General features: G+C 50.5%; 1 protein-coding gene across 1 annotated transcript; it reads right to left on the bottom strand.

Moving 5' to 3' along the window:
• Positions 1-9218: 9218 nt before the first annotated feature.
• On the bottom strand, positions 9219-10457 carry LOC149342835 (uncharacterized). Its single transcript, XM_089542245.1, has 2 exons — positions 10391-10457; positions 9219-9485 (listed from the first exon to the last, which is right to left on the bottom strand). The coding sequence occupies exons 1-2, from the start codon at positions 10455-10457 to the stop codon at positions 9295-9297; spliced, it is 258 nt and encodes an 85-aa protein (XP_089398371.1). The 3' UTR covers positions 9219-9294.
• Positions 10458-20315: the final 9858 nt, after the last annotated feature.

Below are 20315 nucleotides of genomic sequence, written 5' to 3'. Positions count from 1 at the left end.
GGCGGTATTTAGAGCATATAAAACGTGCTGACATCCTTTGCAATCTTTCCTTTGCAATCTTTTTAACCACGACGTCATGAGAATCGGTCGACGCCATTGGCTCATTGGCTAAAAAGCCGCCTCTGAGGAGCATTTGCCGCTTGGTTCTTGAGTTGTATATCCGACTATTGTGTTCGTGACTAACTGAACCACGTTCGCTGCTTTTTCATTGTTTTCCTTTCGTGTGCCTGTATTTACCAAATTGATGATTATAGTATAAAAATCGGCACCATATTTTCCAATATTACGGGAAAAAAAAGTGTGGGCGAGCTTATTTTGCAGGTCAGAAGAGTAAATAGACTTGGACAGGCCGTAAACTGCAGAGAGCAGACGGCAATTAGGATAACAGAGTGGGTCCGAGAAGGAAAACGTAGCTGGGAGAGGCACAGTCAGTAAGCTGGGGACATATGATTAGCAAATTTGCGAGGACAGGGTGGCTCAGTAGGTGTAGAAATGGGCTAATTTGAGATCAATCTCAGAGGTCCTGTCGAACAGTGTACATAACTTGGCAGGTGATGATGATGATGATCGTTAAAACGGCGTTGGCCGCAGCCTTGTATTCGTTTGTTGCACAGTTGGAAAGGAAAAAATTCAGCCTCATTACTGTATCATGCAAATGAGAAAGACAGGCGTTAGCCTGGCATTTATTTCACCGCCGCCGTTCCAGCTTTCTGTGCTCTGGAGAGACCGTTGAGTAAGCCTGCTGTTTACTTGAATAAGCGCTCACCAGCGTTCCTCTGCTGATTCAACGAGATTCGAATTGGTTGGTTGGTTTATGGGGTTTAACGTCCCAGAGCGACTAAGGCTATGAGAGACGCCGTAGTGAACGGCTCTAGAATTTCTCCTCGAGATTCGAATTCGCGACCTGCGGGAGGTCACAGCTGGCTTGTGAGGGCCAGCAGCGGAGATGGCAAGCTCTCTCTGAAGGGGATGGCGAATTCGAATCTCGCCATCCCCTTCAGAGAGAGCTTGCCATCTCCGCTGCTGGCCCTCACAAGCCAGCTGTGACCTCCCGCAGGTCGCGTGACCTATTGGATTCATTCATTCATTCATTCATTCATTCATTCATTCATTCATTCATTCATTCATTCATTCATTCATTCATCAACATTTAATGGCAAGTCTCCACACCTTCCGTCTCGCATGACGAAGGGATTCCTTCCGCAGACCCAGCAATGTGTCACTGAGAGCACAGACAACTTGAGGCCTGTCGATGGACCAACACGCGAGCTATCATAAAGAAAGAAAGAAAGAAAGAAAGAAAGAAAGAAAGGAAGAAAGAGAGAAAGAAAGAAAGAATGAAAGAGGGAAAGGGAGAAAGAGAGAAAGAAAGAAAGAGAGAAAAAAAGAAAGAAAGAGAGGAAGGAAGGAAAAGAAAGAAAGAAAGAAAGAGAGAACGAAAGAAAGAAGGAAATAAAGAAAGAAAGAAAGGAAGAAAGAAAGGAAAGAAGGAACGGAAGAAAGAAAGAAAGAAAGAAAGAGAGAGAGAAAGAAAGAAAGAAAGAAAGAAAGAAAGAAAGAAGGAAAGAAAGAAAGAAAGAAAGAAAGAAAGAAAGAAAGAAAGAAAGAAAGAAAGAAAGAAAGAAAGAAAGAAAGAAAGAAAGAAAGAAAGAAAGAAAGAAAGAAAGAAAGAAAGAAAGAAAGAAAGAAAGGAGTTATCACCTTGGGCCGAGCATTGTTACTAGTTCACCGGCAATCATAGTTTAACGGGTACCCTCCCATGGCAGCTTATGACCAACACACTGTAGTTAAAGAGTCGTCCCAGCTTTTCTTGCCTTGCGCTCACCCTTTTTCACATCTGCCTTAAAGAAAGACAACAAAGTGAACAAGGACGTGTAAGCAACAACATCCAACGCACAGGTGGAAAAGAATAGGAATTAATACTAATCGTAACAAGGGAGTAATTACTCATTGACATACACCCGATCGCAGCCATACGGCTACAAAAGAAAGCTATACAGTTTCATTCCTTTGTAGCCGTGTGGCTGCGATCGGGTGGATGTCAGTAATTAGTCTCTTATTACAATTCTAGTCCACCTCGGAGGATTCCTCTAGACATTTGATTAATACTAATCATATCCGAGGGCACGCTTTGCAAGCAGGTTTTATTTTTTTTTTCTGAAACTTGACCTACAAAGTCGACGGTGAAAACAGCATTAAAAAAAAAGAGAGAGAATATTCGATGTGGAAACGGCAGAGATGTTGGACCTTCGAAGGAGCGTGCCACTGTCCATCTGGTGCGCACTGGAAGTAGGGAATGGTGAGAAAAAGTTTAAAGGGAAAACTTTAGATGATGGCGCAAAAAACTTTGAAATCACTGCTGCGACCGGCATTGGAGCAATGCGAAAGCAAAACGTCCGCATACTATATCGACGTACATGGCTGTTCTGACGTCCATGTACTATGTCGACGTCCATGGATATTCTGTCGTCTCTAAGGGTATTTTTTCGCGTTTGTTCACGTTTAATTAACTTACCAATTATACCTCACCACTTAAATTTTTCCCACGGCAACATTTTAACACACACTATCTGTCACAGTCACACTTTTACACATTCGTCTTCCAGAACGACGTAATCGTGCGGACAAAATTGCGGATAGTTTTTGCTGACGGGACAGATCCATATAATGCACTCGCATTAAAAAGAGAGAACCTTCGATGCGAAACAGGAGAGATGTTGGACCTTCGAAGGAGCACGCCACTGTCCATGTGGTGCGCATTAGAAGTAGGGAATGGTGGAAAAAATGTTGGAAGTGCAAACTTTAGTTGATGATGCAATAATACATCGAGCTACCCGGAAGCAGGCAGCAAGCAACGCTGACAGCTCGGCATTGCGCAGGCGGACAGTGCACAACGCCAAAAAGGACGAGCGTGAAAACCGCAGCACGGCCCCTCCAATTCCTATATAATACGTAACATTATCTAAAATGCGCGCCCAGCGCGCGCGTGTGCGGCCCGCTGGTCCGCATGCATGTAGTATACACACTCGGATTGGCACGCAAAGCAGCAGCAGCGGCCTCGTATCGGTTTCGACAGGCGTTTTCGAGGCTCGCGTCGAGATGGTGGGCCGCGATCTCGCGCAGCAAACGAGGAATGCGCGCGCTCCTCGCGAGACGCGGGCGCCCACGGCTCGCGATACAGACGCGATAAGAAGCAGGCATGGGAAATGCGCGCAGCGGCGACAGCAAATGGATGAGGTCCCGTCAACGGGCCATAAACACGCCTGGCCTCCGCGCTCAGTTACTATACACAACACGATCCGCTCTCTCGCGCGCCGTCTCCGCGTTGCGGGCCCCTATTCCTTCTTCGTCCCATCGCGTCGCCCGTCCGGCGGTTACTCGCGTGAAATCACTTACTTCTTCCCCGCGGATATCGTAGTCCGAGCTCACTACCGAGAGCCCGGCGCGATGACTTTTTGGCCTTTCTCTTGTATAGTTGTACTCGATAGTCACGACGAACGGCGGTGACTTCTCAACGACTGTACTCGCGGTCGCATCAAAATTGTTCAGGCGCAATAAGTGCTTAGATGTCAGCAGCGTTTGTGATTTTAAAGCAGTAAACGCTTTTAGCTCTCATTCTCGACAAACATTGTCCAAACCTGAAGGAGGAAGGCATGACGCCGAACCTGAAGAGCCTGAACTGACCCCCACCGTGGTGGCTCTGGTTAGGCCGCTCGGCCAACAGGGGGCCCTGGTTTAGTCCGGCCGAACTCCTTGCTCTGAACTTTGCGTTTTTTTAATTTTTTTCTCTCCTTTCTTGTGCGCTTTCACCTCGGTTCTTTTTTGTTTTTTTTGTTTTTTTTTGGTCTGGGTGCTCACTTTAGTGGTGCCCGCCCGTTACAAAGGGTACGGCCTCAAGTATCTATCTATCTATCTATCTATCGTGGCGGCCGCGTTTCGGTAAAGGCGAAACACAGAAGGCGCCCGTGTGTGTGCTGTGCGATGTCAGTGCACGTTAAAGATCCACAGGTGGTCAAATTATTAATGCGAAAGCATTATATGGCTCATCCGCAACGAAACCCGGCGTTGTCGGCGTTGTCCAGCAGTAGCAGTGGTCCGAAAACCCTCACTGACGTCACCATGGTCTTGCATGACGTCAGAGAGCATAGTTAATGACCATAAGATAGCAATAGTTAACGACACGACGTCATTGACATTGTGACGTCACATAATGCCATTTGTGACACCTAATTTTGATGAGTGCCATTCATGACTATGAAAATGATAAAGACCTTCAGGTTAAAGGCCTTCAGGCCAAAGTCATTTAGGGTAAATACCTTTAGGGTGAAGGCATTCAGGGTGAATGCCTTTCCGCATAGTTTGCAGTGTGATACCCAACGAAAACGGATACACACAAGAAGATGCAGAACAAATCTTTAATGAACTTCGCAATAGAACTCACGATAAGAAATTATTGCTTTTGCATTCACAGCATGCAAGTAGCCTTAGGTAAATTAAATTGTAAATTGGTTTTTGAGGAAAGGAAATGGCGCAGTATATGTCGGCGGACGCCTGAACCGCGCCGCAAGGGAAGGGAGGAAGGTGGGAGTGAAAGAAGAGAGAGATAGAAAGAGGTCCCGTAGTGGAGGTCTCCGGAATAATTTCGACCACCTGGGGATCTTTAACGTGCACTGACATCGCACAGCACACTCCGTAACTTTTTCGGAGCCCTCCACTACGGCACCTCTTTCTTCTTTCGCTCCTCCCTTCCCTCAAGTCTCGGTTGAGGTGCCCACCGATATGTAAAACAGTTTGTGTGTCCTTATCTTTCCTAAAAAATAATAAAAAATAGTGTTTTTGAGGAAAGGAAATGGCGCAGTAGCTATCCCACTGCTCGGTGGGCACCTCAGCCGAGACGTGAGGGAAGGGAGGAAGGTGGGAGTGAAAGAAGAAAGACAGAAAGGGGCCGTAGATGTCTCTGGATATTGATGAAATAACTTTATTTGCACCCGTCAAGGAATCAGAGGGCGATGAAGTCTTTAGTCTTGACCGCCGTCATCTTCCTCTCCTTTCAGGAACACGATTTTAATCCGGTGTATACATTCAAAGAAATTACAGCCTACTATCAAAACAGTCATCGCCTTTACCCAAGCCCATGTAAAGGCCTCAAGAAGGCGGATGAGCGGCTCCTTCTCCGCCTTCTCACCAATACATTACTGTGCCCGGCAGCACTAAAGCATTTTGACCCCTCCTGTAACGGCAGCTGCCCGCACTGTAGTGCGGTGTCTTCTGACACCTATCACATATGGTGTGGGCCTGCCCCTCCAACCCGGCTATTCCCCCCATCCCCAACCCAACCCGGGAGGACTGGGAGGCGACCCTGCTCGGCTGCCACGACTTACAGGCCCAACAAGCCTTAGTCGGGCGCGCCCGGGCGGCGGCCACCGCCACTGGGGTCCCATACTAGGGACCTCCACCTAGTGTTTGTAAGGATCGGTCCCTTACGGGCTGATCCAAGCATACCTCCTGTCCTTTCTTAATAAATGTTTTCACCACCACCACCACCTCCCCTTTCAGCAGGCTGGGATTCAGCTGTGTCCAGGGCCAGATGGATGACTTTCTTTTGGTCTCCTTCTTTCTGGCTGACCATTAAAGCCTCCCAGTACTCTATATTCCTGTCTGGTCCGTTGTAGCTGGGGCATGTCCACACCATGTGGATCATGTCTGCAATTTCGTTACAGTGTTTACACTCCGGGTCATGGATTGCCGGATGCCATCTGTTTAGTGCTAGTGGGTTGGGAAGAACTCCCGCCTGTAACTTTCTCTGTATGACCTTTTCCTTTTATCTGAGGTCTTTGCCTGCTCGAGGTAGTGTCTGCCTCCCTAACCTGTGATGACTAAGAATACCTTGGTACGTGTTCAGCTTCTCGTCCGTCTCATGGGGCTTTATGCTCGATGAGGCTGCACTGGGATCCCGGGTGCGAGTCCTCGGGTCAATGCGTGCGCTATCTCGTTTCCTCGCAGGCCCTCGTGGGCCGGATTCCAGATTAGTTAATTAGCTCTGCCGGTGTCGGGTCAGCAGCGAGTATTTTGACTGCTACGGCTGATATTTTTCCCGGCCACGGAGGCCGCCTTTCGATTGAGGTGAAACGCAAAAGGCGGCCGCGTGTTGTGTGTCGGTGCACTCTGAAGATCCTCAGGTGGTCGAAATTATTCCGGAGCCCTCCACTGCGGCATTTCTTTCTTTCGCTCTTCCCTCACCCCCTCCTTCCCCCTTCCATTACTGCGCGGTTGAGGTATCCGCAGAGAAGGGACTGCTACTCCTCCACCGCCTCCACCGAAATGCGACCGTCTGGCCGGGTTCGAATCCTGGTACTTCGGCTCAGTAGACGAGCGCCTTAACCGCTGAGCCATCGCAGCGGGTGAGCCCTCAGGGATCTTTAATCTGCATTGTCAAAAAACAGAACACGGGCGCCTTTTGCGTTTCGCAGTCACCTGAACTACGCCGTAAGAAAATGGTGGAGAGGAGGAAGGAGCAGAAAAGTGCAGCATGCACGGTGTATGAAAAGTTGCTTGTTTGTGGTATTCTGTCGAAGAACTTCTGTAAATGGTGACTCGATGCCAATGACGATGGCGCCGAGGCACCTTGGATACCGATACAACTCAAGAATAAAGCAGCAAATGCCTCTCAAACGAGCCATCAAGCCAATGCTATCGGCCGAGTTTCTTGACATAGAGGTTAATCCCTGGTTAATCCCCTGTTGCACTAGCGTCATAGGGGAGTAACCGCGGATTAATCGTGACATCATAAAAATCGGCCGACCCCATTGGCTGGAGGGAGCGGCTTTCGCCGCTTGGTTCTTGAGGTTAAACTTCCTTCATGTAGCGCCACCTGTCGGCCGTGATAAAAAATATAGCGTATTTCGCACATTCCTTTACAAATGAGACGCTTCGTCTGGACCTTCATTCTCTGTCAACCTCCTCCCCGTTCACTCTTTCCCCATACCGTGTCGCCGATCCATCATCCCTCCTTTCAGCGCACTCGAGTTGTATTGCAAGCAGCCACGAGTCGAGGCGCAATTACCGATTTGAATCTTAGTGCTTAAGGTGCCGGAGAGAAACATTCTGCTACTGCGGCATGGACTAAGAGAGGATGAAGCTTGACGAACGTGCGATCCTTTTTTTGCTTCGCCCCTCGATCTTCGATCAGCGCTCCCCCAAGGCGACCGCGTAAGGAGCCAAAAAGAGGCTGGCAAACAGGGGCAGAACGAGAGAAAGTCCTCCGGAAGTAATTTGTGTAACGGACCTCGCACGTCGGCGTCGGCATGCGCTTTGTAGGCAGGAAAAGCCATTCTCGAGCCCCGGCAACCAAGACCTCCCCTCTTCCTCGCGTGTGTAATTTAGGGCAGCGTGCTATGCAGCGCGTGCATGCAGTGCCTCTATACGTAGCGGAGTTTGGGCGGAAAAGGGAGGGGATGGAAGTTGGCTTTTCGAAGGAAAGCGTAGAACGGACGAGCAGCGAGCCATCATCTGGACAAAAGGCCGAGCAAAAAGAAGGCCGGCTCAGGAAATGAGCGAACGACCGCTCCGTGCGTACCGCCACTGCAGCGCTTTTGACCGCAAAGAGCCTCCATTTGCGAGACAACGGTAAGCTACGCGAGCGCAGCCTTCGAACGCCGCCCCCGCCGCCTCCCTCGGGGACACCGGGGCGCGCGCGGCGCACCGCGCCAGATTAGAGGGGTGGACCCGCAGGAAAGGGAAAACTGGTGCAGGGCCGTGGCGCAGAGTGTAAAAAGCAGCGGCAGTGACAGCATCCTCTCGAGTCGCGCGCGCGGAGGCGCCAAAAGTCGTGTTGCGTGGCCCAGCCCTCCCCGGCCGCGGTGGTGGAGGACCACCCGGCTGGATCCACGGTCCGGTCGCGAGGGGACTCTTGGGCTTCGTGAGGCGGCCGCGGGGAAGTTGCCGTAATGAAGACGTTCTGCGGCCGCCCGTTCGTCCGTTTTTTTCGCGGAACGGCCACGGGGCTAAGCTTCAGCGAGCGGGTGGGCTGCGCGGATCGTGACTTCCGCCGACGATGCTTTGGCACTAATTGAGTGCTCGTGTTCTCGCGACGCGGCTGCAGGCATAGGGCACACGCGGTGGGCAGGACCGCCCGCGGGTGAGACCCGCACGCACCCGAGTTGTCGGTGGCTACAGCACACGTTTGCATGTGCGAGTGTGCAAGCCGCCGCCGCATCCTCTCCCTCTCCTCTACACCTCCCTCTCCCTTCTGAGGGAAACAGCCAGGTGTTCGCGAACAAGCGGCGAAGCTGCCTGTGAATGGGCACTGCGATCTCTGCACCTTGGCCTTGGGGAACATGTGTGAACAAGCCCTACTCCTGGAGGCACTGCAACGGCAAATTTTAACTGCGGCATCGACGACCCTAAAAGAGTCCTTTACTTCGTACCTCTATTTTTGGCCCACAACGGGGAAGAGCTAGATGCACCTGAATATTTTAATGCTTTGTCCAGCGAAGTTCTGTTACTTGCCCTCTGCTTTTCTGGCCCCTATATGATGAGTCCCTGAGTCCAACTCTTCTTTGGCATAGTTCCAAAAGAAACAAATTTATTTGCTTCCCCCGAACTCCATGTCGACGTGATCACTGGTGGGAAACCAAGGAAGTGAAATTCAAGATCAACGCTTTTCAAAGCTTGTACTTTTCGTTACAATGAACGACTGGAATCGAGCTGCCTGAAAGTCTTGAGTGCCAGCATGAGCGTCCGGAAGGGGGGGCAAGGGTGCCCCCTCTTTTCCCCCTCACCCCTGGAATTACGGATATTATTTATGCACTATAGTTCCTTTTTGGTGCTAACGTACCGCCGCCCCCATCCTCGGACAAAGGCGTGTCCAACCTATATAATTGCTACCTCAAACGGTTGCCACGCCAACAAAAATGTCCGACACTAACAAAAAAAAAATGTCTGTACAATGGCATTGCAAGCAGTAAGGTTGGTTTGGCAAACTGTGAGACAAGGTGAAACAGCATGGGAAGTGTGTGAAAGGTGCACGCGAGCCACCGGCACGCTGTAAAGTGACAAAATTGCGACACAGGATCATAAGCATTTTATTGTCGAGAAAGCGCAAAGGCCATGCGTGCGTCCAGAATGAAGTGCATAACGCCACACTCCATTGCATGTCTATGCATATATAATTATAGCTAAAATGTAGAGACAACGGGTGGTAAAAATAAGTCGTCTATGATAAGGCCTGTAGAGGGGGCCGGAATTGTAAAATACTCGGTAATGGCGGCATGCAGGAGGCCACGTGCGAATCGGCTATCGGAGGAACACGGAGAAAGGCCATCGGAAGCAGTCCTGCAGGGGCGCGCAGACGGGGCAGCCCGGAGCCGGATCGTAGCAGTCCGTCGGGCAAGGGAGGCACGGAGGGCAGAGGCAGATTTCGCACGCCGCGGTGTCGTAGCCGACCACACAGCTGGGATCGCAGTAGTCCACGGGGATGCACAGGCCTGCGGAGAGCAGGGAGGCGTTGTATGCATATAATATGGCTAATGAACAAGTACTGCATGCGTCCGAGAGAAAAACAAAAAAGCAGTTGAAAGCTACGCAGCACATAGATGTAGGCAGGTAGTGATGCGATACCCCGGTGAGTAAAGCGACAGCTCGCTGCCGACAGTTGTATGCAATTAAATTGACGGCACACTGATTCAACGCATATTGCCATGCATGCATTCACAGAATTGATATGCAGTCTTAGCACATACAGTGGGCTAAAGTAGCGCGTCGGGGACGTAATAGGAACGTGTGTTTAGAACCGAGTGAAGGAGCTGTTCACTCAGCCTGGCAGTCTGTGTGCAGCAACTGCCACAGGAAAGCCCGGCAAAATCAAAGTACAGGCGCGGCGTCAGAGCAGTCTTGCGGCGGTCTCTCAGCGCCTAATAACAACACCTGACAAAACAACCTCTGCGAGCCACAGTCAAAAGCCCGCCCCAAGCACCGGTCTACCGCAACTTCCGCAACCGAATGGGGCCGGCCAGTACTAGTGGCGCCATCTGTCGCCTCTATACAGTAATTGCTTGGGATCGCACGGCCAGAAGCGAAAATACTGGCAGGGAAAGTATGGGTGCTGCAGCAATTATTAGATATAAGAGACATGGTTCTGGGACGTACATGTACTGACGACAGCTGATGACATACTTTTGCGCGGCAATCCAAAAAATTCAAATGGCACAGAAGGAGCAGGCAGCGTTTACGTCGGGGCTAGTTCGTGAACGTTTCGACTGTCTTCTAGAACCAAGCAGAAACAATTGCCCCTCAAAAACCACGGAACAATGCTACCACCCTATGGTCTTTCTTGAGAAGTTGTCTTTGGCGCGTATTGAAGGCAGTCGTATTAAGACCTGTCGCCACTGACCTGGGTAAGCCGTCGTGCTCAGAACCAACGACATGACGACAGCCGAAAGGAACAGCAAGGTGGACATCACGGCGGCCCAACTAGGTCTTGCAGAGACAGCGGCTGATTCGAATGAACAGGGTATTGCGAGGCCGCCTGGCTATATATGCATGGCATCGGAGCTACGCATGCGCCCATAGCACCTAGTATTTTTTTCATTACCTTTTATACGCATGCGGACAAGCCGATGGCTTGCCAGACTTTCATGTGCCATCAACTGCATGTAGATATGACGAGGCGTGAGTGCTCACCGCAACTACGTACGCACACTACGTACGCACGCATAGTTGAAAACTAGAGCTGTGCCGGGTTCCTTCGTCATATGCAGTCAGCACGTTCTGCTGATAATTTGCCTGCGCATGCTATTTACCTGCGGTCGAGAAGCTTATCACGCCCGTGGTTTATGGTTTTGTCTGTAGTCTATATTGCCATCTACCTCCTAGCAGAAGGTACGAAATTAATTGAGCTGTGTCGCTCTTCGTTGCCGTGACATCAAATTGCTAACTTGAAGGTCACGTACGCTACCAAGGCATGTGTCTGAATTTGCTTCAGACGTCCATGTGCCGCATTCGTCCTAGCATGTGTGCGTCTCTCCATTTTGTCGCCTTTTGACCATTCGATGTAGAAGAGCGTGACAAGATTTATTGAAGTGACGCGTACGTTGATGTAGCGGTGTGCAAAACCCGCCAGCTCGGCGAGCTATTCACAACGATGCGCACGGGAGAATATCGCATATATGTTTGTATAAATGTTATCGTTCGCCTCTCTCGTTCATGTGCTCTGTAAAATGCCTTTACTACGAGCTTGTTGTTTGTTGTACATACCATTCACGAGAGTGTACAGTCTGAGATAAAAATACACAAGTCGCAAGGTTTGGTGCCTACATTGCAGAGGGGGCCTTAATTGTTGCACCCGGTAACCTGCGCACTCTAAACAGAAAGGTTTGGTTTGGTTTGTGGGGTTTAACGTCCCGAAGCGACTCAGGCTATGAGGGACGCCGTAGTGGAGGGCTCCGGAAATTTCGACCACCTGGGGTTCTTTAACGTGCACTGACATCGCACAGTACACGGGCCTCTAGCATTTCTCCTCCACAGAAAGGAGTTCAAAGGGAGTAAGCTGTCATCTAACGCAATCTCTTTTACAAAAGGAAGTTCTTACTCCCGTCTTGCTCCCCAATAGGCGTATTCGTGTTTAGAGTGTGGAGTTTTTGGCAAACGCGAGGCCATGCAAGGGTTATAGATTTCAACTGCCGTTGCTGTGAATTCAGTCCAGCGACCGGTGGTTCGGCAAATCGTTGATCGTTATACTATAGCTTTCTGCAGCCGCAGGCGCACACGTACGCCGTAGCCCGAGCACTCCTAACACGGGCACCCTAACACACGGACGAGCACAACTACAAAAACCTGCTGACTACATAGTGCTCAGAAATACTAAAACTGAATAGGCTAAGCAGAAGGTATAGACAAGGAACAGGAAATAACCCTGAGAAGCAAACAAACACGCACTGAAGCCCAAAAAGACTAAGGCTATGAGTTGAACGAGAACATCTCCGACGGAAGTTCTGGTTGGGTTCGAAATAGTAAAAGTTGAGAAATACTCACGCCGACCAATAATTCATTTTAAGCCCAATGTTTCTTAAACAACTCGGTTCCTTCTTCAGGGCTAGGTGAACCACTCCCTGCTGCTGTTTCTCGCTTATCAGTCTCCCATGAAGAAGGGACCGAGTTGAACTCGAAACGTTGGGCTTTTGAGTAAATTATTGGTCGGTGTGAGTACTTCTTACTTGTAAGATTCTGAGCCAAAAATGAGCACACTGTGGTATATAGAGGCGGACTTATACCACGTGATATTGGCCTGTCAATACATGAAAAAAGGAAGGTTAAAAGAACCGACGACAGAGCGGTGGGAGGAATTTCTGTCCAGCTCAGACCCGAAAATCCACCACGAGCTGACCGAAAGGACAAGAGCGGCTGCAAGATCCACCGGACTCCCGGAATAGGGGGACTGAGCACCAATTTTACGCCATAATTAAAATGTTTTCATCATCATCTGCAGCTGCTCTTTGCCTCGGCCAGAAGAAACCGAAGTCGATTTCATTATCCTTTATACGACGTTCGTTCCTGCATGCACCGCCGCCCCTCTCAGCGGAGCCAAGAGCTCCCGATCGAGCCTGCCTTTTAGCAACAGAAGTGCTATAGCACACCCAACAATTATGGACAAAAGCTTTTCAACGAGAAAGAGTTCATGAACGCAGTTTTTTAAATGTATTGTATGATTTCACTTTACCAATCAATATATCCGCAGATCTCCCGTCAGGCTTGCATGTTTTTTTTTTTTTTTTGCTCTAACATTTTTGCTACCGTCATTAACGTTCCCCGTTGGTTTTCTATAGCAGTCTTAACTGCTCGATGAGAGCAATGGAAAAACAGCAAAATAAAAATGTTGCTAAGTATCGAAAGAATGGATCGTTACCTTCAATATTTCCATAAGAGTATCTTACAATATTAAAATATTCAAAAATTTTGTCAAGTAATGCTGAACATGTTTCGCTTCGCGGGCCGCTGTAAGTATAAGCATGAATACAACCCAGAAAGAAATACGCGAAAGTTCGCGGTGCTGCCCATGCACGACACAGTCAAACAGCAGTATTTTTACTCTAGTACAAAGCTAAGTACGATAACTGTCTTTGTAGGCGAATGTAAAGTACACGTGTGAAATCTTATCTTTGCCCCAGTGTGGCACATTTATGGAAGGTGCACGATAGTGTGGTAGATCGTCGTTTTTTTTTTTTTTAAAGAAAGGAAAGGGGTGGGGGTAGAAAGAAGGCGGAAGGGGAACTAATTTCAATTTAAATCGAACACTTCGAGCTGGATTAATTTCGCTTACATTCGACTCGTGCATCGTTCCTTCCAGCCGGTCTAGATGAAGCAGATAATCTCAAGGTGCTGCATGCGTTTGTGCTTAGCCGCATTCTTTACGCCACTCCTTACCTAAACCTCTCCTGTTCGGATAAAGACAAGATCAATGCTCTTATCCGCATGGCTACCAAAGCAGCGCTAAACCTACCAAAGAGCACTAGCACGGACAGACTCTTAAAATTAGGAATGCACAACACTATACAAGAACTTATAGATGCACATCGCTACACACAGTACCTTCGTCTGGCTGGCACGGAAACTGGACGATATATACTGGATTCTCTGGGAATTCGCATACCGGCACACACGACAGACTTCATCTCTCTCCCTCGCGCCATACACTCCGCGCTTATCCTGAAACCCCTTCCTAAGAATGTCCACCCTGAATACCATCAATCCCGCCGAGTCGCGCGAGCCAAAGCTCTCCATAAAGAATATGGCACTTTAGAGGATGTGCGCTGGGTGGACGCCGCATGTGGTACAGACCGTTCAGTAGCTGTGGCTTATCATCCAGCAGCCCCCCCATTTACCCATTTCATAGACCCACCTTGTACCCCGGAAGAAGCAGAGGAAGCAGCTATAGCAATAGCCATTGCCCAAACCAATGCGGCTTATATACTAAGCGATTCCAAAACAGCCATTCTTAACTTCGCCCGCGGACGCGTCCATCCCCCAGCGTGGCAGATATTGAGAATGTGCACCCTAAATCCCGATAGGCGTATTGAGCTCGTGTGGGTGCCGGCTCACTCTGGCAATCCCGGAAATGAGGCCGCCGATAACATAGCCCGAGGACTTATTTGCCGGGCAAATGGCGACCCCAGCCGGGATTTCTCGAGGGAGCGGGCACACACGTTCTCAGAACTAACTCAACAAGCACGCCTTGCCCGTCGACTCTATCCCCCTCCCCACCCCCGCCTATCCCACTCCCAACAAATCCTCTGGAGGCGACTCCAGACCCGAACTCTTCCTACCTGTAAGGGTTCGGTAGCGTTCGCGGGGGTCATCGGAACGCGGCTGGGGGTGCTCAAAGCGAAGCGTCTCCTTTCTTGGAACGCGGCCGCTCGCGAACGCGCCGGGAAGTACGGGTGTCCACCCACCCGCGGTACCGATTCGCACACGTGCTGGCACGGATGTGTATTTGTGTTTGTTCTATTTTAATTTTAGGGTGGAGGGAATGTTCTCTGCACGTACTGGCACGGCCGTGCGTTTGTATTTGTGGAAAGGGCGTTTTGCCCTACGGAAGCTGGAGGGCTGGCCAGGCTCTCGATAAGCCAATCATGTGAACATCGCAACATGATTGGAAGCCACGAAATGTGGGCCGGGCCTTTAGGGCTTTAAAACCGGGCCCCGGAGCCGTAAGCGGGGGTTCTGCGCTAAGGTCAGATGCAACGCATCTTCGGCTATGCCGAGTAAGGGGCCTCCCCTAGTATTAGCCAGATCCACCTTTTTGTTGTTTGTCTTGTGCCGTTAATTTGTCTCGAGTGTCTAAACTTCTGTATCTATTGTAAATTGCTGTACATAAACTGTACATAAGTTTTCCCTTTATCCCTGCGTCTCGAATCATCAAGAGACCGTCTCTGACGGGCACCCCTGGTGCGAAGAGCTTCAGTCTTCGAGTTATCAACCGTCTCTGGCGGTGCACCGCTGGTGCGAGAAAGGAAGGTAAAGAACCTGTGAAACTTTACTGGCGCAGTCGACGAGGATCCTGCGGCCATCGGAAGACGGCGCAGGAAGAAGACAAGGCAGGGAGAAAGGTGACGACAAGGCGACAGGTCAGCGTTCGTGAACGGACCTGCGGAGACACGGCGGCAAGGACGCAAGGACCACGGCAGTAGTCCAGCGACGCGGGACTGCGTCCGGTCAAGGAAGCAGCGCGTCGGGAACTCGACGATCACCGGCGGCGGACCAGCGGCGTGCGACAGCTCATCGCAGCGTCCGGGGAAAGTGGCGGTGGACCCCGACGCCAAGGAGCTGGCAATGCGGATCGACGCATCGAAACCGTGAGTTTCCTTGGTCGCATTGTTCACGTCCCTGTGTTCGAGCCGATAGGACATCTGAGGGGTACGGAAGGCGGTATGGAGAGCTATCCAAGCCTGCCCTCACTTGATGTGAAATACCGAGTTGAATTAGCGAAGGCGCGTTTAGCGTACTTTCAGGCTGAACTTGCGAAAGTGAATAGAGGAAAGGCGCCGCTGTGCGAGGAGAAACCTCAGGATGTTAAGTGCGTCTTGGATGAATTAGAAGCAAAGCGCCAGCAGCTAGCGCTGGAGCTCGCTGAGCTCAAGGCGTCTAGGAAAGCTAGTGAACTAACCAGGGAGAACTGCTCCGAGTCCCGAGAGGTGAGGCAGCCTGTGCTGGAAGACAAAGGATTATGCTTGTCATGCACAGGTCGGGGAAAAAGCAGTGAGGACGCTGAAAGCAATCAGCCGGTATGCGGGAACGCATCTTTCTTAGGAAACGCCGCGAAAGGTTCAGGAAGTGAAAACAGGATTCCTGAAGGACGCGGAAATACCACAGCTTTTCCGCCACCGCGGGCGGCTAGCAAAGAACAGGAGCAGCCCAATTCTAGTGATCTAGGACCAATCGTGACCAAGGTGTCCGATAACAAACAGGACAGCGGTGGAATTCCTGTAGGCTCTAAGATTGTGACCTCTGACGCAGAGCTAGTAACAGCCAGTGAAAATCTGGCGTTGCTGGAACCGCACACTGTGTCGGTCATAGGGCATGAAGGGCCCCGTAGCGTCATTGATGGAAAGAGCGTTCCATGCGAGCCAGGGAACGGAGGCGGGCTTGCTGGGCCGACCGGGCAGAGCGCCACACAGTTGTGGAACGCACCTGATGTGTGTCTGGCCAGGTCATTTGAGTACCCGGAAATGAGTGGCGACTTGCCGCAAGGCAAGCTCGGGTCAAGCGACGGCGAGTCAGCTCGTGCAGCAGACGATGCCACGAAGCCGGCCAGCGTCTATCAAGCAGGGAGCGGCGATTTAAATGTTTGCCCGTGCAGGAATGGTGCAAATAGCTCCAAACGCTCCAAAGTACCAGGGGACAGGCGCATAGCCTTCACAGTGAATGTCGGCGTGTGGAACAGTACGTTCCGTGCTGCGGTACGCCAAATTATGTTCAGCAAAGCCGGCCGCACTGTTACAGCTGAACTCGGCAAGAGAGATGTTCCTTACGCAGCACGCGGTTCGTACGGGCGCGCCAGAGAGAGCGGGCCCTCAGGTGCGTCGTGTAGTGAGGGGTTTGGACCCATCAAAACCCGGGACGTTTTTGATCCTGGAGGGCACCATCTTTTCAGTTCGCGCCCCGTTGTGGCGCCAGCCTAATGAGTAAGTTACCGTTTAGGCGTTAATTGTGTTACTGACAACACGTGGTGGCTCGAATGTACACAGGGACGCTCGGTGCGACTAAGGAGGCTCACGTGGCCCGTATCAGTGCTACTGAACGCTCTAGTTGCGAGTGTCGGTGTGTGTGTCGAGCAGGACGCGGGTGTGCATGCTGGTGAACTGGGTGCAACGCACCAACTTGGACGCGTGTTACGGCGCACGGCAGGCATGCCACCGTGTGAATTTGTGGAATTTGCTGATGTTGTGTGTGCATTTTGCATTTTGTTGTTTTTAGTTTTGTTCGTGCCAGTGTTTGTGTAGCTGCGGTATGTCACCCACAGGGTGGTTTTGTGACCCGTACCGATCCCTTTGTTATAATTCTAAAAGTGGCATTTGAGCCCTTTGTAGAATCTTGGGAAGGGCGTGTAAGGGTTCGGTAGCGTTCGCGGGGGTCATCGGAACGCGGCTGGGGGTGCTCAAAGCGAAGCGTCTCCTTTCTTGGAACGCGGCCGCTCGCGAACGCGCCGGGAAGTACGGGTGTCCACCCACCCGCGGTACCGATTCGCACACGTGCTGGCACGGATGTGTATTTGTGTTTGTTCTATTTTAATTTTAGGGTGGAGGGAATGTTCTCTGCACGTACTGGCACGACCGTGCGTTTGTATTTGTGGAAAGGGCGTTTTGCCCTACGGAAGCTGGAGGGCTGGCCAGGCTCTCGATAAGCCAATCATGTGAACATCGCAACATGATTGGAAGCCACGAAATGTGGGCCGGGCCTTTAGGGCTTTAAAACCGGGCCCCGGAGCCGTAAGCGGGGGTTCTGCGCTAAGGTCAGATGCAACGCATCTTCGGCTATGCCGAGTAAGGGGCCTCCCCTAGTATTAGCCAGATCCACCTTTTTGTTGTTTGTCTTGTGCCGTTAATTTGTCTCGAGTGTCTAAACTTCTGTATCTATTGTAAATTGCTGTACATAAACTGTACATAAGTTTTCCCTTTATCCCTGCGTCTCGAATCATCAAGAGACCGTCTCTGACGGGCACCCCTGGTGCGAAGAGCTTCAGTCTTCGAGTTATCAACCGTCTCTGGCGGTGCACCGCTGGTGCGAGAAAGGAAGGTAAAGAACCTGTGAAACTTTACTCTACCCCTCAGCTTCTATCCCACTTCCGCCATGTTTCCCCCGAGTGCACTCTCTGCGGAGAACCGCACGCCACCCTAGACCACATCCTCTTCGGCTGCCCTGCCGATCCTCCCCCGCAGGGACAGCCCGCCATCGGTACATGGGAGGAATGGGAGGCCCTCCTTTCGTCGCAGGACCCGGTAGCGCAACTTCGCTGTGTGAACCGGGGTGCCAGTGCCGTGGCCCTACGTGGCCTGGACACATGCGCGTAATGTGAGGGCTGTGCGGTGGCCCTGAGACCTTGTACGGTCCAAACTCACTTGCTCAATAAAGTTTTCCATCATCATCATCATCCAGCTCCGGTGATGAGGGAAGGATAATAGGAGAGGCACCCTTAATTTCATAACTTGTTGACTATGCAATACGCCACTGATTACGTCACTGCCCACCAGTGCATCAGGATTTTTCAGGACGACGCCGGACAGCGCTGGGTTTTTGCTCCGATGAGGATTTATGCTATCGCTTAAAAGCTGGATCAGGGCGGTACCACATGCAATGTAGCAGCTATAAATCAGACCGCACTAGCATATGCATAGTAGCGCGAAAGACGTAGTGAACAAACGAATAATAAAAAAAGAAGGTACGAAGTCTGGCAAGCTTTGTATGTTCGTTGCGTCTTTCGCCACTGATGATATCGTGAACCGCTTCCTTTCTTTGCAGACGTTGTGTTGCTTCGCGTGCGTATCATCGGCTAGCCCGAAAGATAGCGAAGAGTGCTAGCAGACGATAGCAGACGGAAATCAGCTATAGAGAGCGAAGCTAGCTAGTCACCTCAGCCATGTATTTCTAATGATGTCCTAAGGTCTCGCGGCGCGAGCAATTTCTTCTTACACACAGTAGGCGCGCTCAACAGCGCGCAAAGCATGACCAAGTTCCGCACAGCTGTCTTTAAAGGACTAATATACAGTTTTAAACAGCCTATTGCCACAAAACAGGATACGAATCTCTCCCTTCACGCTGCTACATTCGTATTACGCGCGCGAGACAGAACAGACGGTAAACGCTCGATTTCACCGTTGGTGGCGCTTGTGGCGGAGCGGTGGCGCCCTCATACCAGCGCAACGTTAACTTAGCGCCAGTCCTGTTGTTTGTCTCTTCTCTGCTGTTTTTTTGCGCTGTATATTACCTTCCTTAAGATATGACAGAAGCCAACAGCCACAGAAACCAAGGGGCACAGGGGATTTTTTTTAAACTATTTAATTTATTTTGTGGTGTTGATCAATTTAGAATATTACTGAATATGTCATCGCTTAAAGCTAACTGATTAGAAAAGCAGAAAAAACAACCACATGCCGCCGGTGGGATCCGAACCCACGACCTCCGAATTACGCGTCCGGTGCTCTACCTCTGAGCTACGGCGACGGCTGTCAAACCTTCTGCTTTCGGGGGTATTTATGTTTACAAGTAACCTAACCTTGAGAGTGTTCATCAGCGCCACCCACGTTCATAAGCGGCGGACGTAGAATGTCCTGAGTTACCGCAGGTGTGACGTAGAACGTCATCGAACGGAGAGGGTGGAAGCTGTGTGAGAACCCTCTTATGCTTCCTATGGCATCAAGGCTGCCAGAATCGAGGCCCTCGCTAAGCAAGTAAGCAAACAAGGAAGGGGAATGAGGGGCTCGTTGTAAATATGACAGAAGCCAACAGCCACAGAAACCAAGGGGCACAGGGGATTTTTTTTTAATTAATTAATTTCTTTTGTGGTGTTGATCAATTTAGAATATTACTGAATATGTTATCGCTTAAAGGTAATTGTTTAGAAAAGCAGAAGAAAAAACAACCACATGCCGCCGGTGGGATCCGAACCCACGACCTCCGAATTACGCGTCCGGTGCTCTACCTCTGAGCTACGGCGACGGCTGTCAAACCTTCTGCTTTCGGGGGTATTTATGTTTACAAGTAACCTAACCATGAGAGTATTCATCAGCGCCACCCACGTTCATAAGCGGCGGACGTAGAACGTCCTGAGTTACCGCAGGTGTGACGTAGAACGTCATCGAACGGAGAGGGCATGTGGTTGTTTTTTCTTCTGCTTTTCTAATCAATTAGCTGTAAGCGATGACATATTCAGTAATATTCTAAATTGATCAATTCCTTAAGATAAGCCACCTACTAGCCCATACCAAAATTTCGATCGTTAACGCTCCTATCAAACAATATAAGCGTCCGAAATCGCCAGCATCATCGATCAGTTCATTTTTAGGCTCCACACAATATTTTTGGCGCCAAAATGTAGCAAATCCATACTTTTCCACTGCGCAAGTCACGGTGCGATGGAAGAAGAATGACGCATTTCGCCAATGCTCACAGGCAGTAAAAGGCGCGAAGAAAAGACAAAAGTTTATCAGCTTCCACGCAAACGCTGTTCGCCCCGGTGTTAGCAAGTAGGCGTCATAAGCGTGGCACGTGCACCGAAGCAACGCGCCAACGCACGAGAGCGCGCAGGCAGGAATTATCAGAAAGTG

Source organism: Amblyomma mixtum, chromosome 5 (genome assembly GCF_055824585.1).
Source record: "Amblyomma mixtum isolate Tamu chromosome 5, ASM5582458v1, whole genome shotgun sequence".
Classification (NCBI taxonomy): domain Eukaryota; kingdom Metazoa; phylum Arthropoda; class Arachnida; order Ixodida; family Ixodidae; genus Amblyomma; species Amblyomma mixtum.
Note: the sequence above shows the minus strand (reverse complement) of the source record. Positions and strands in the feature narration are given on the sequence as shown.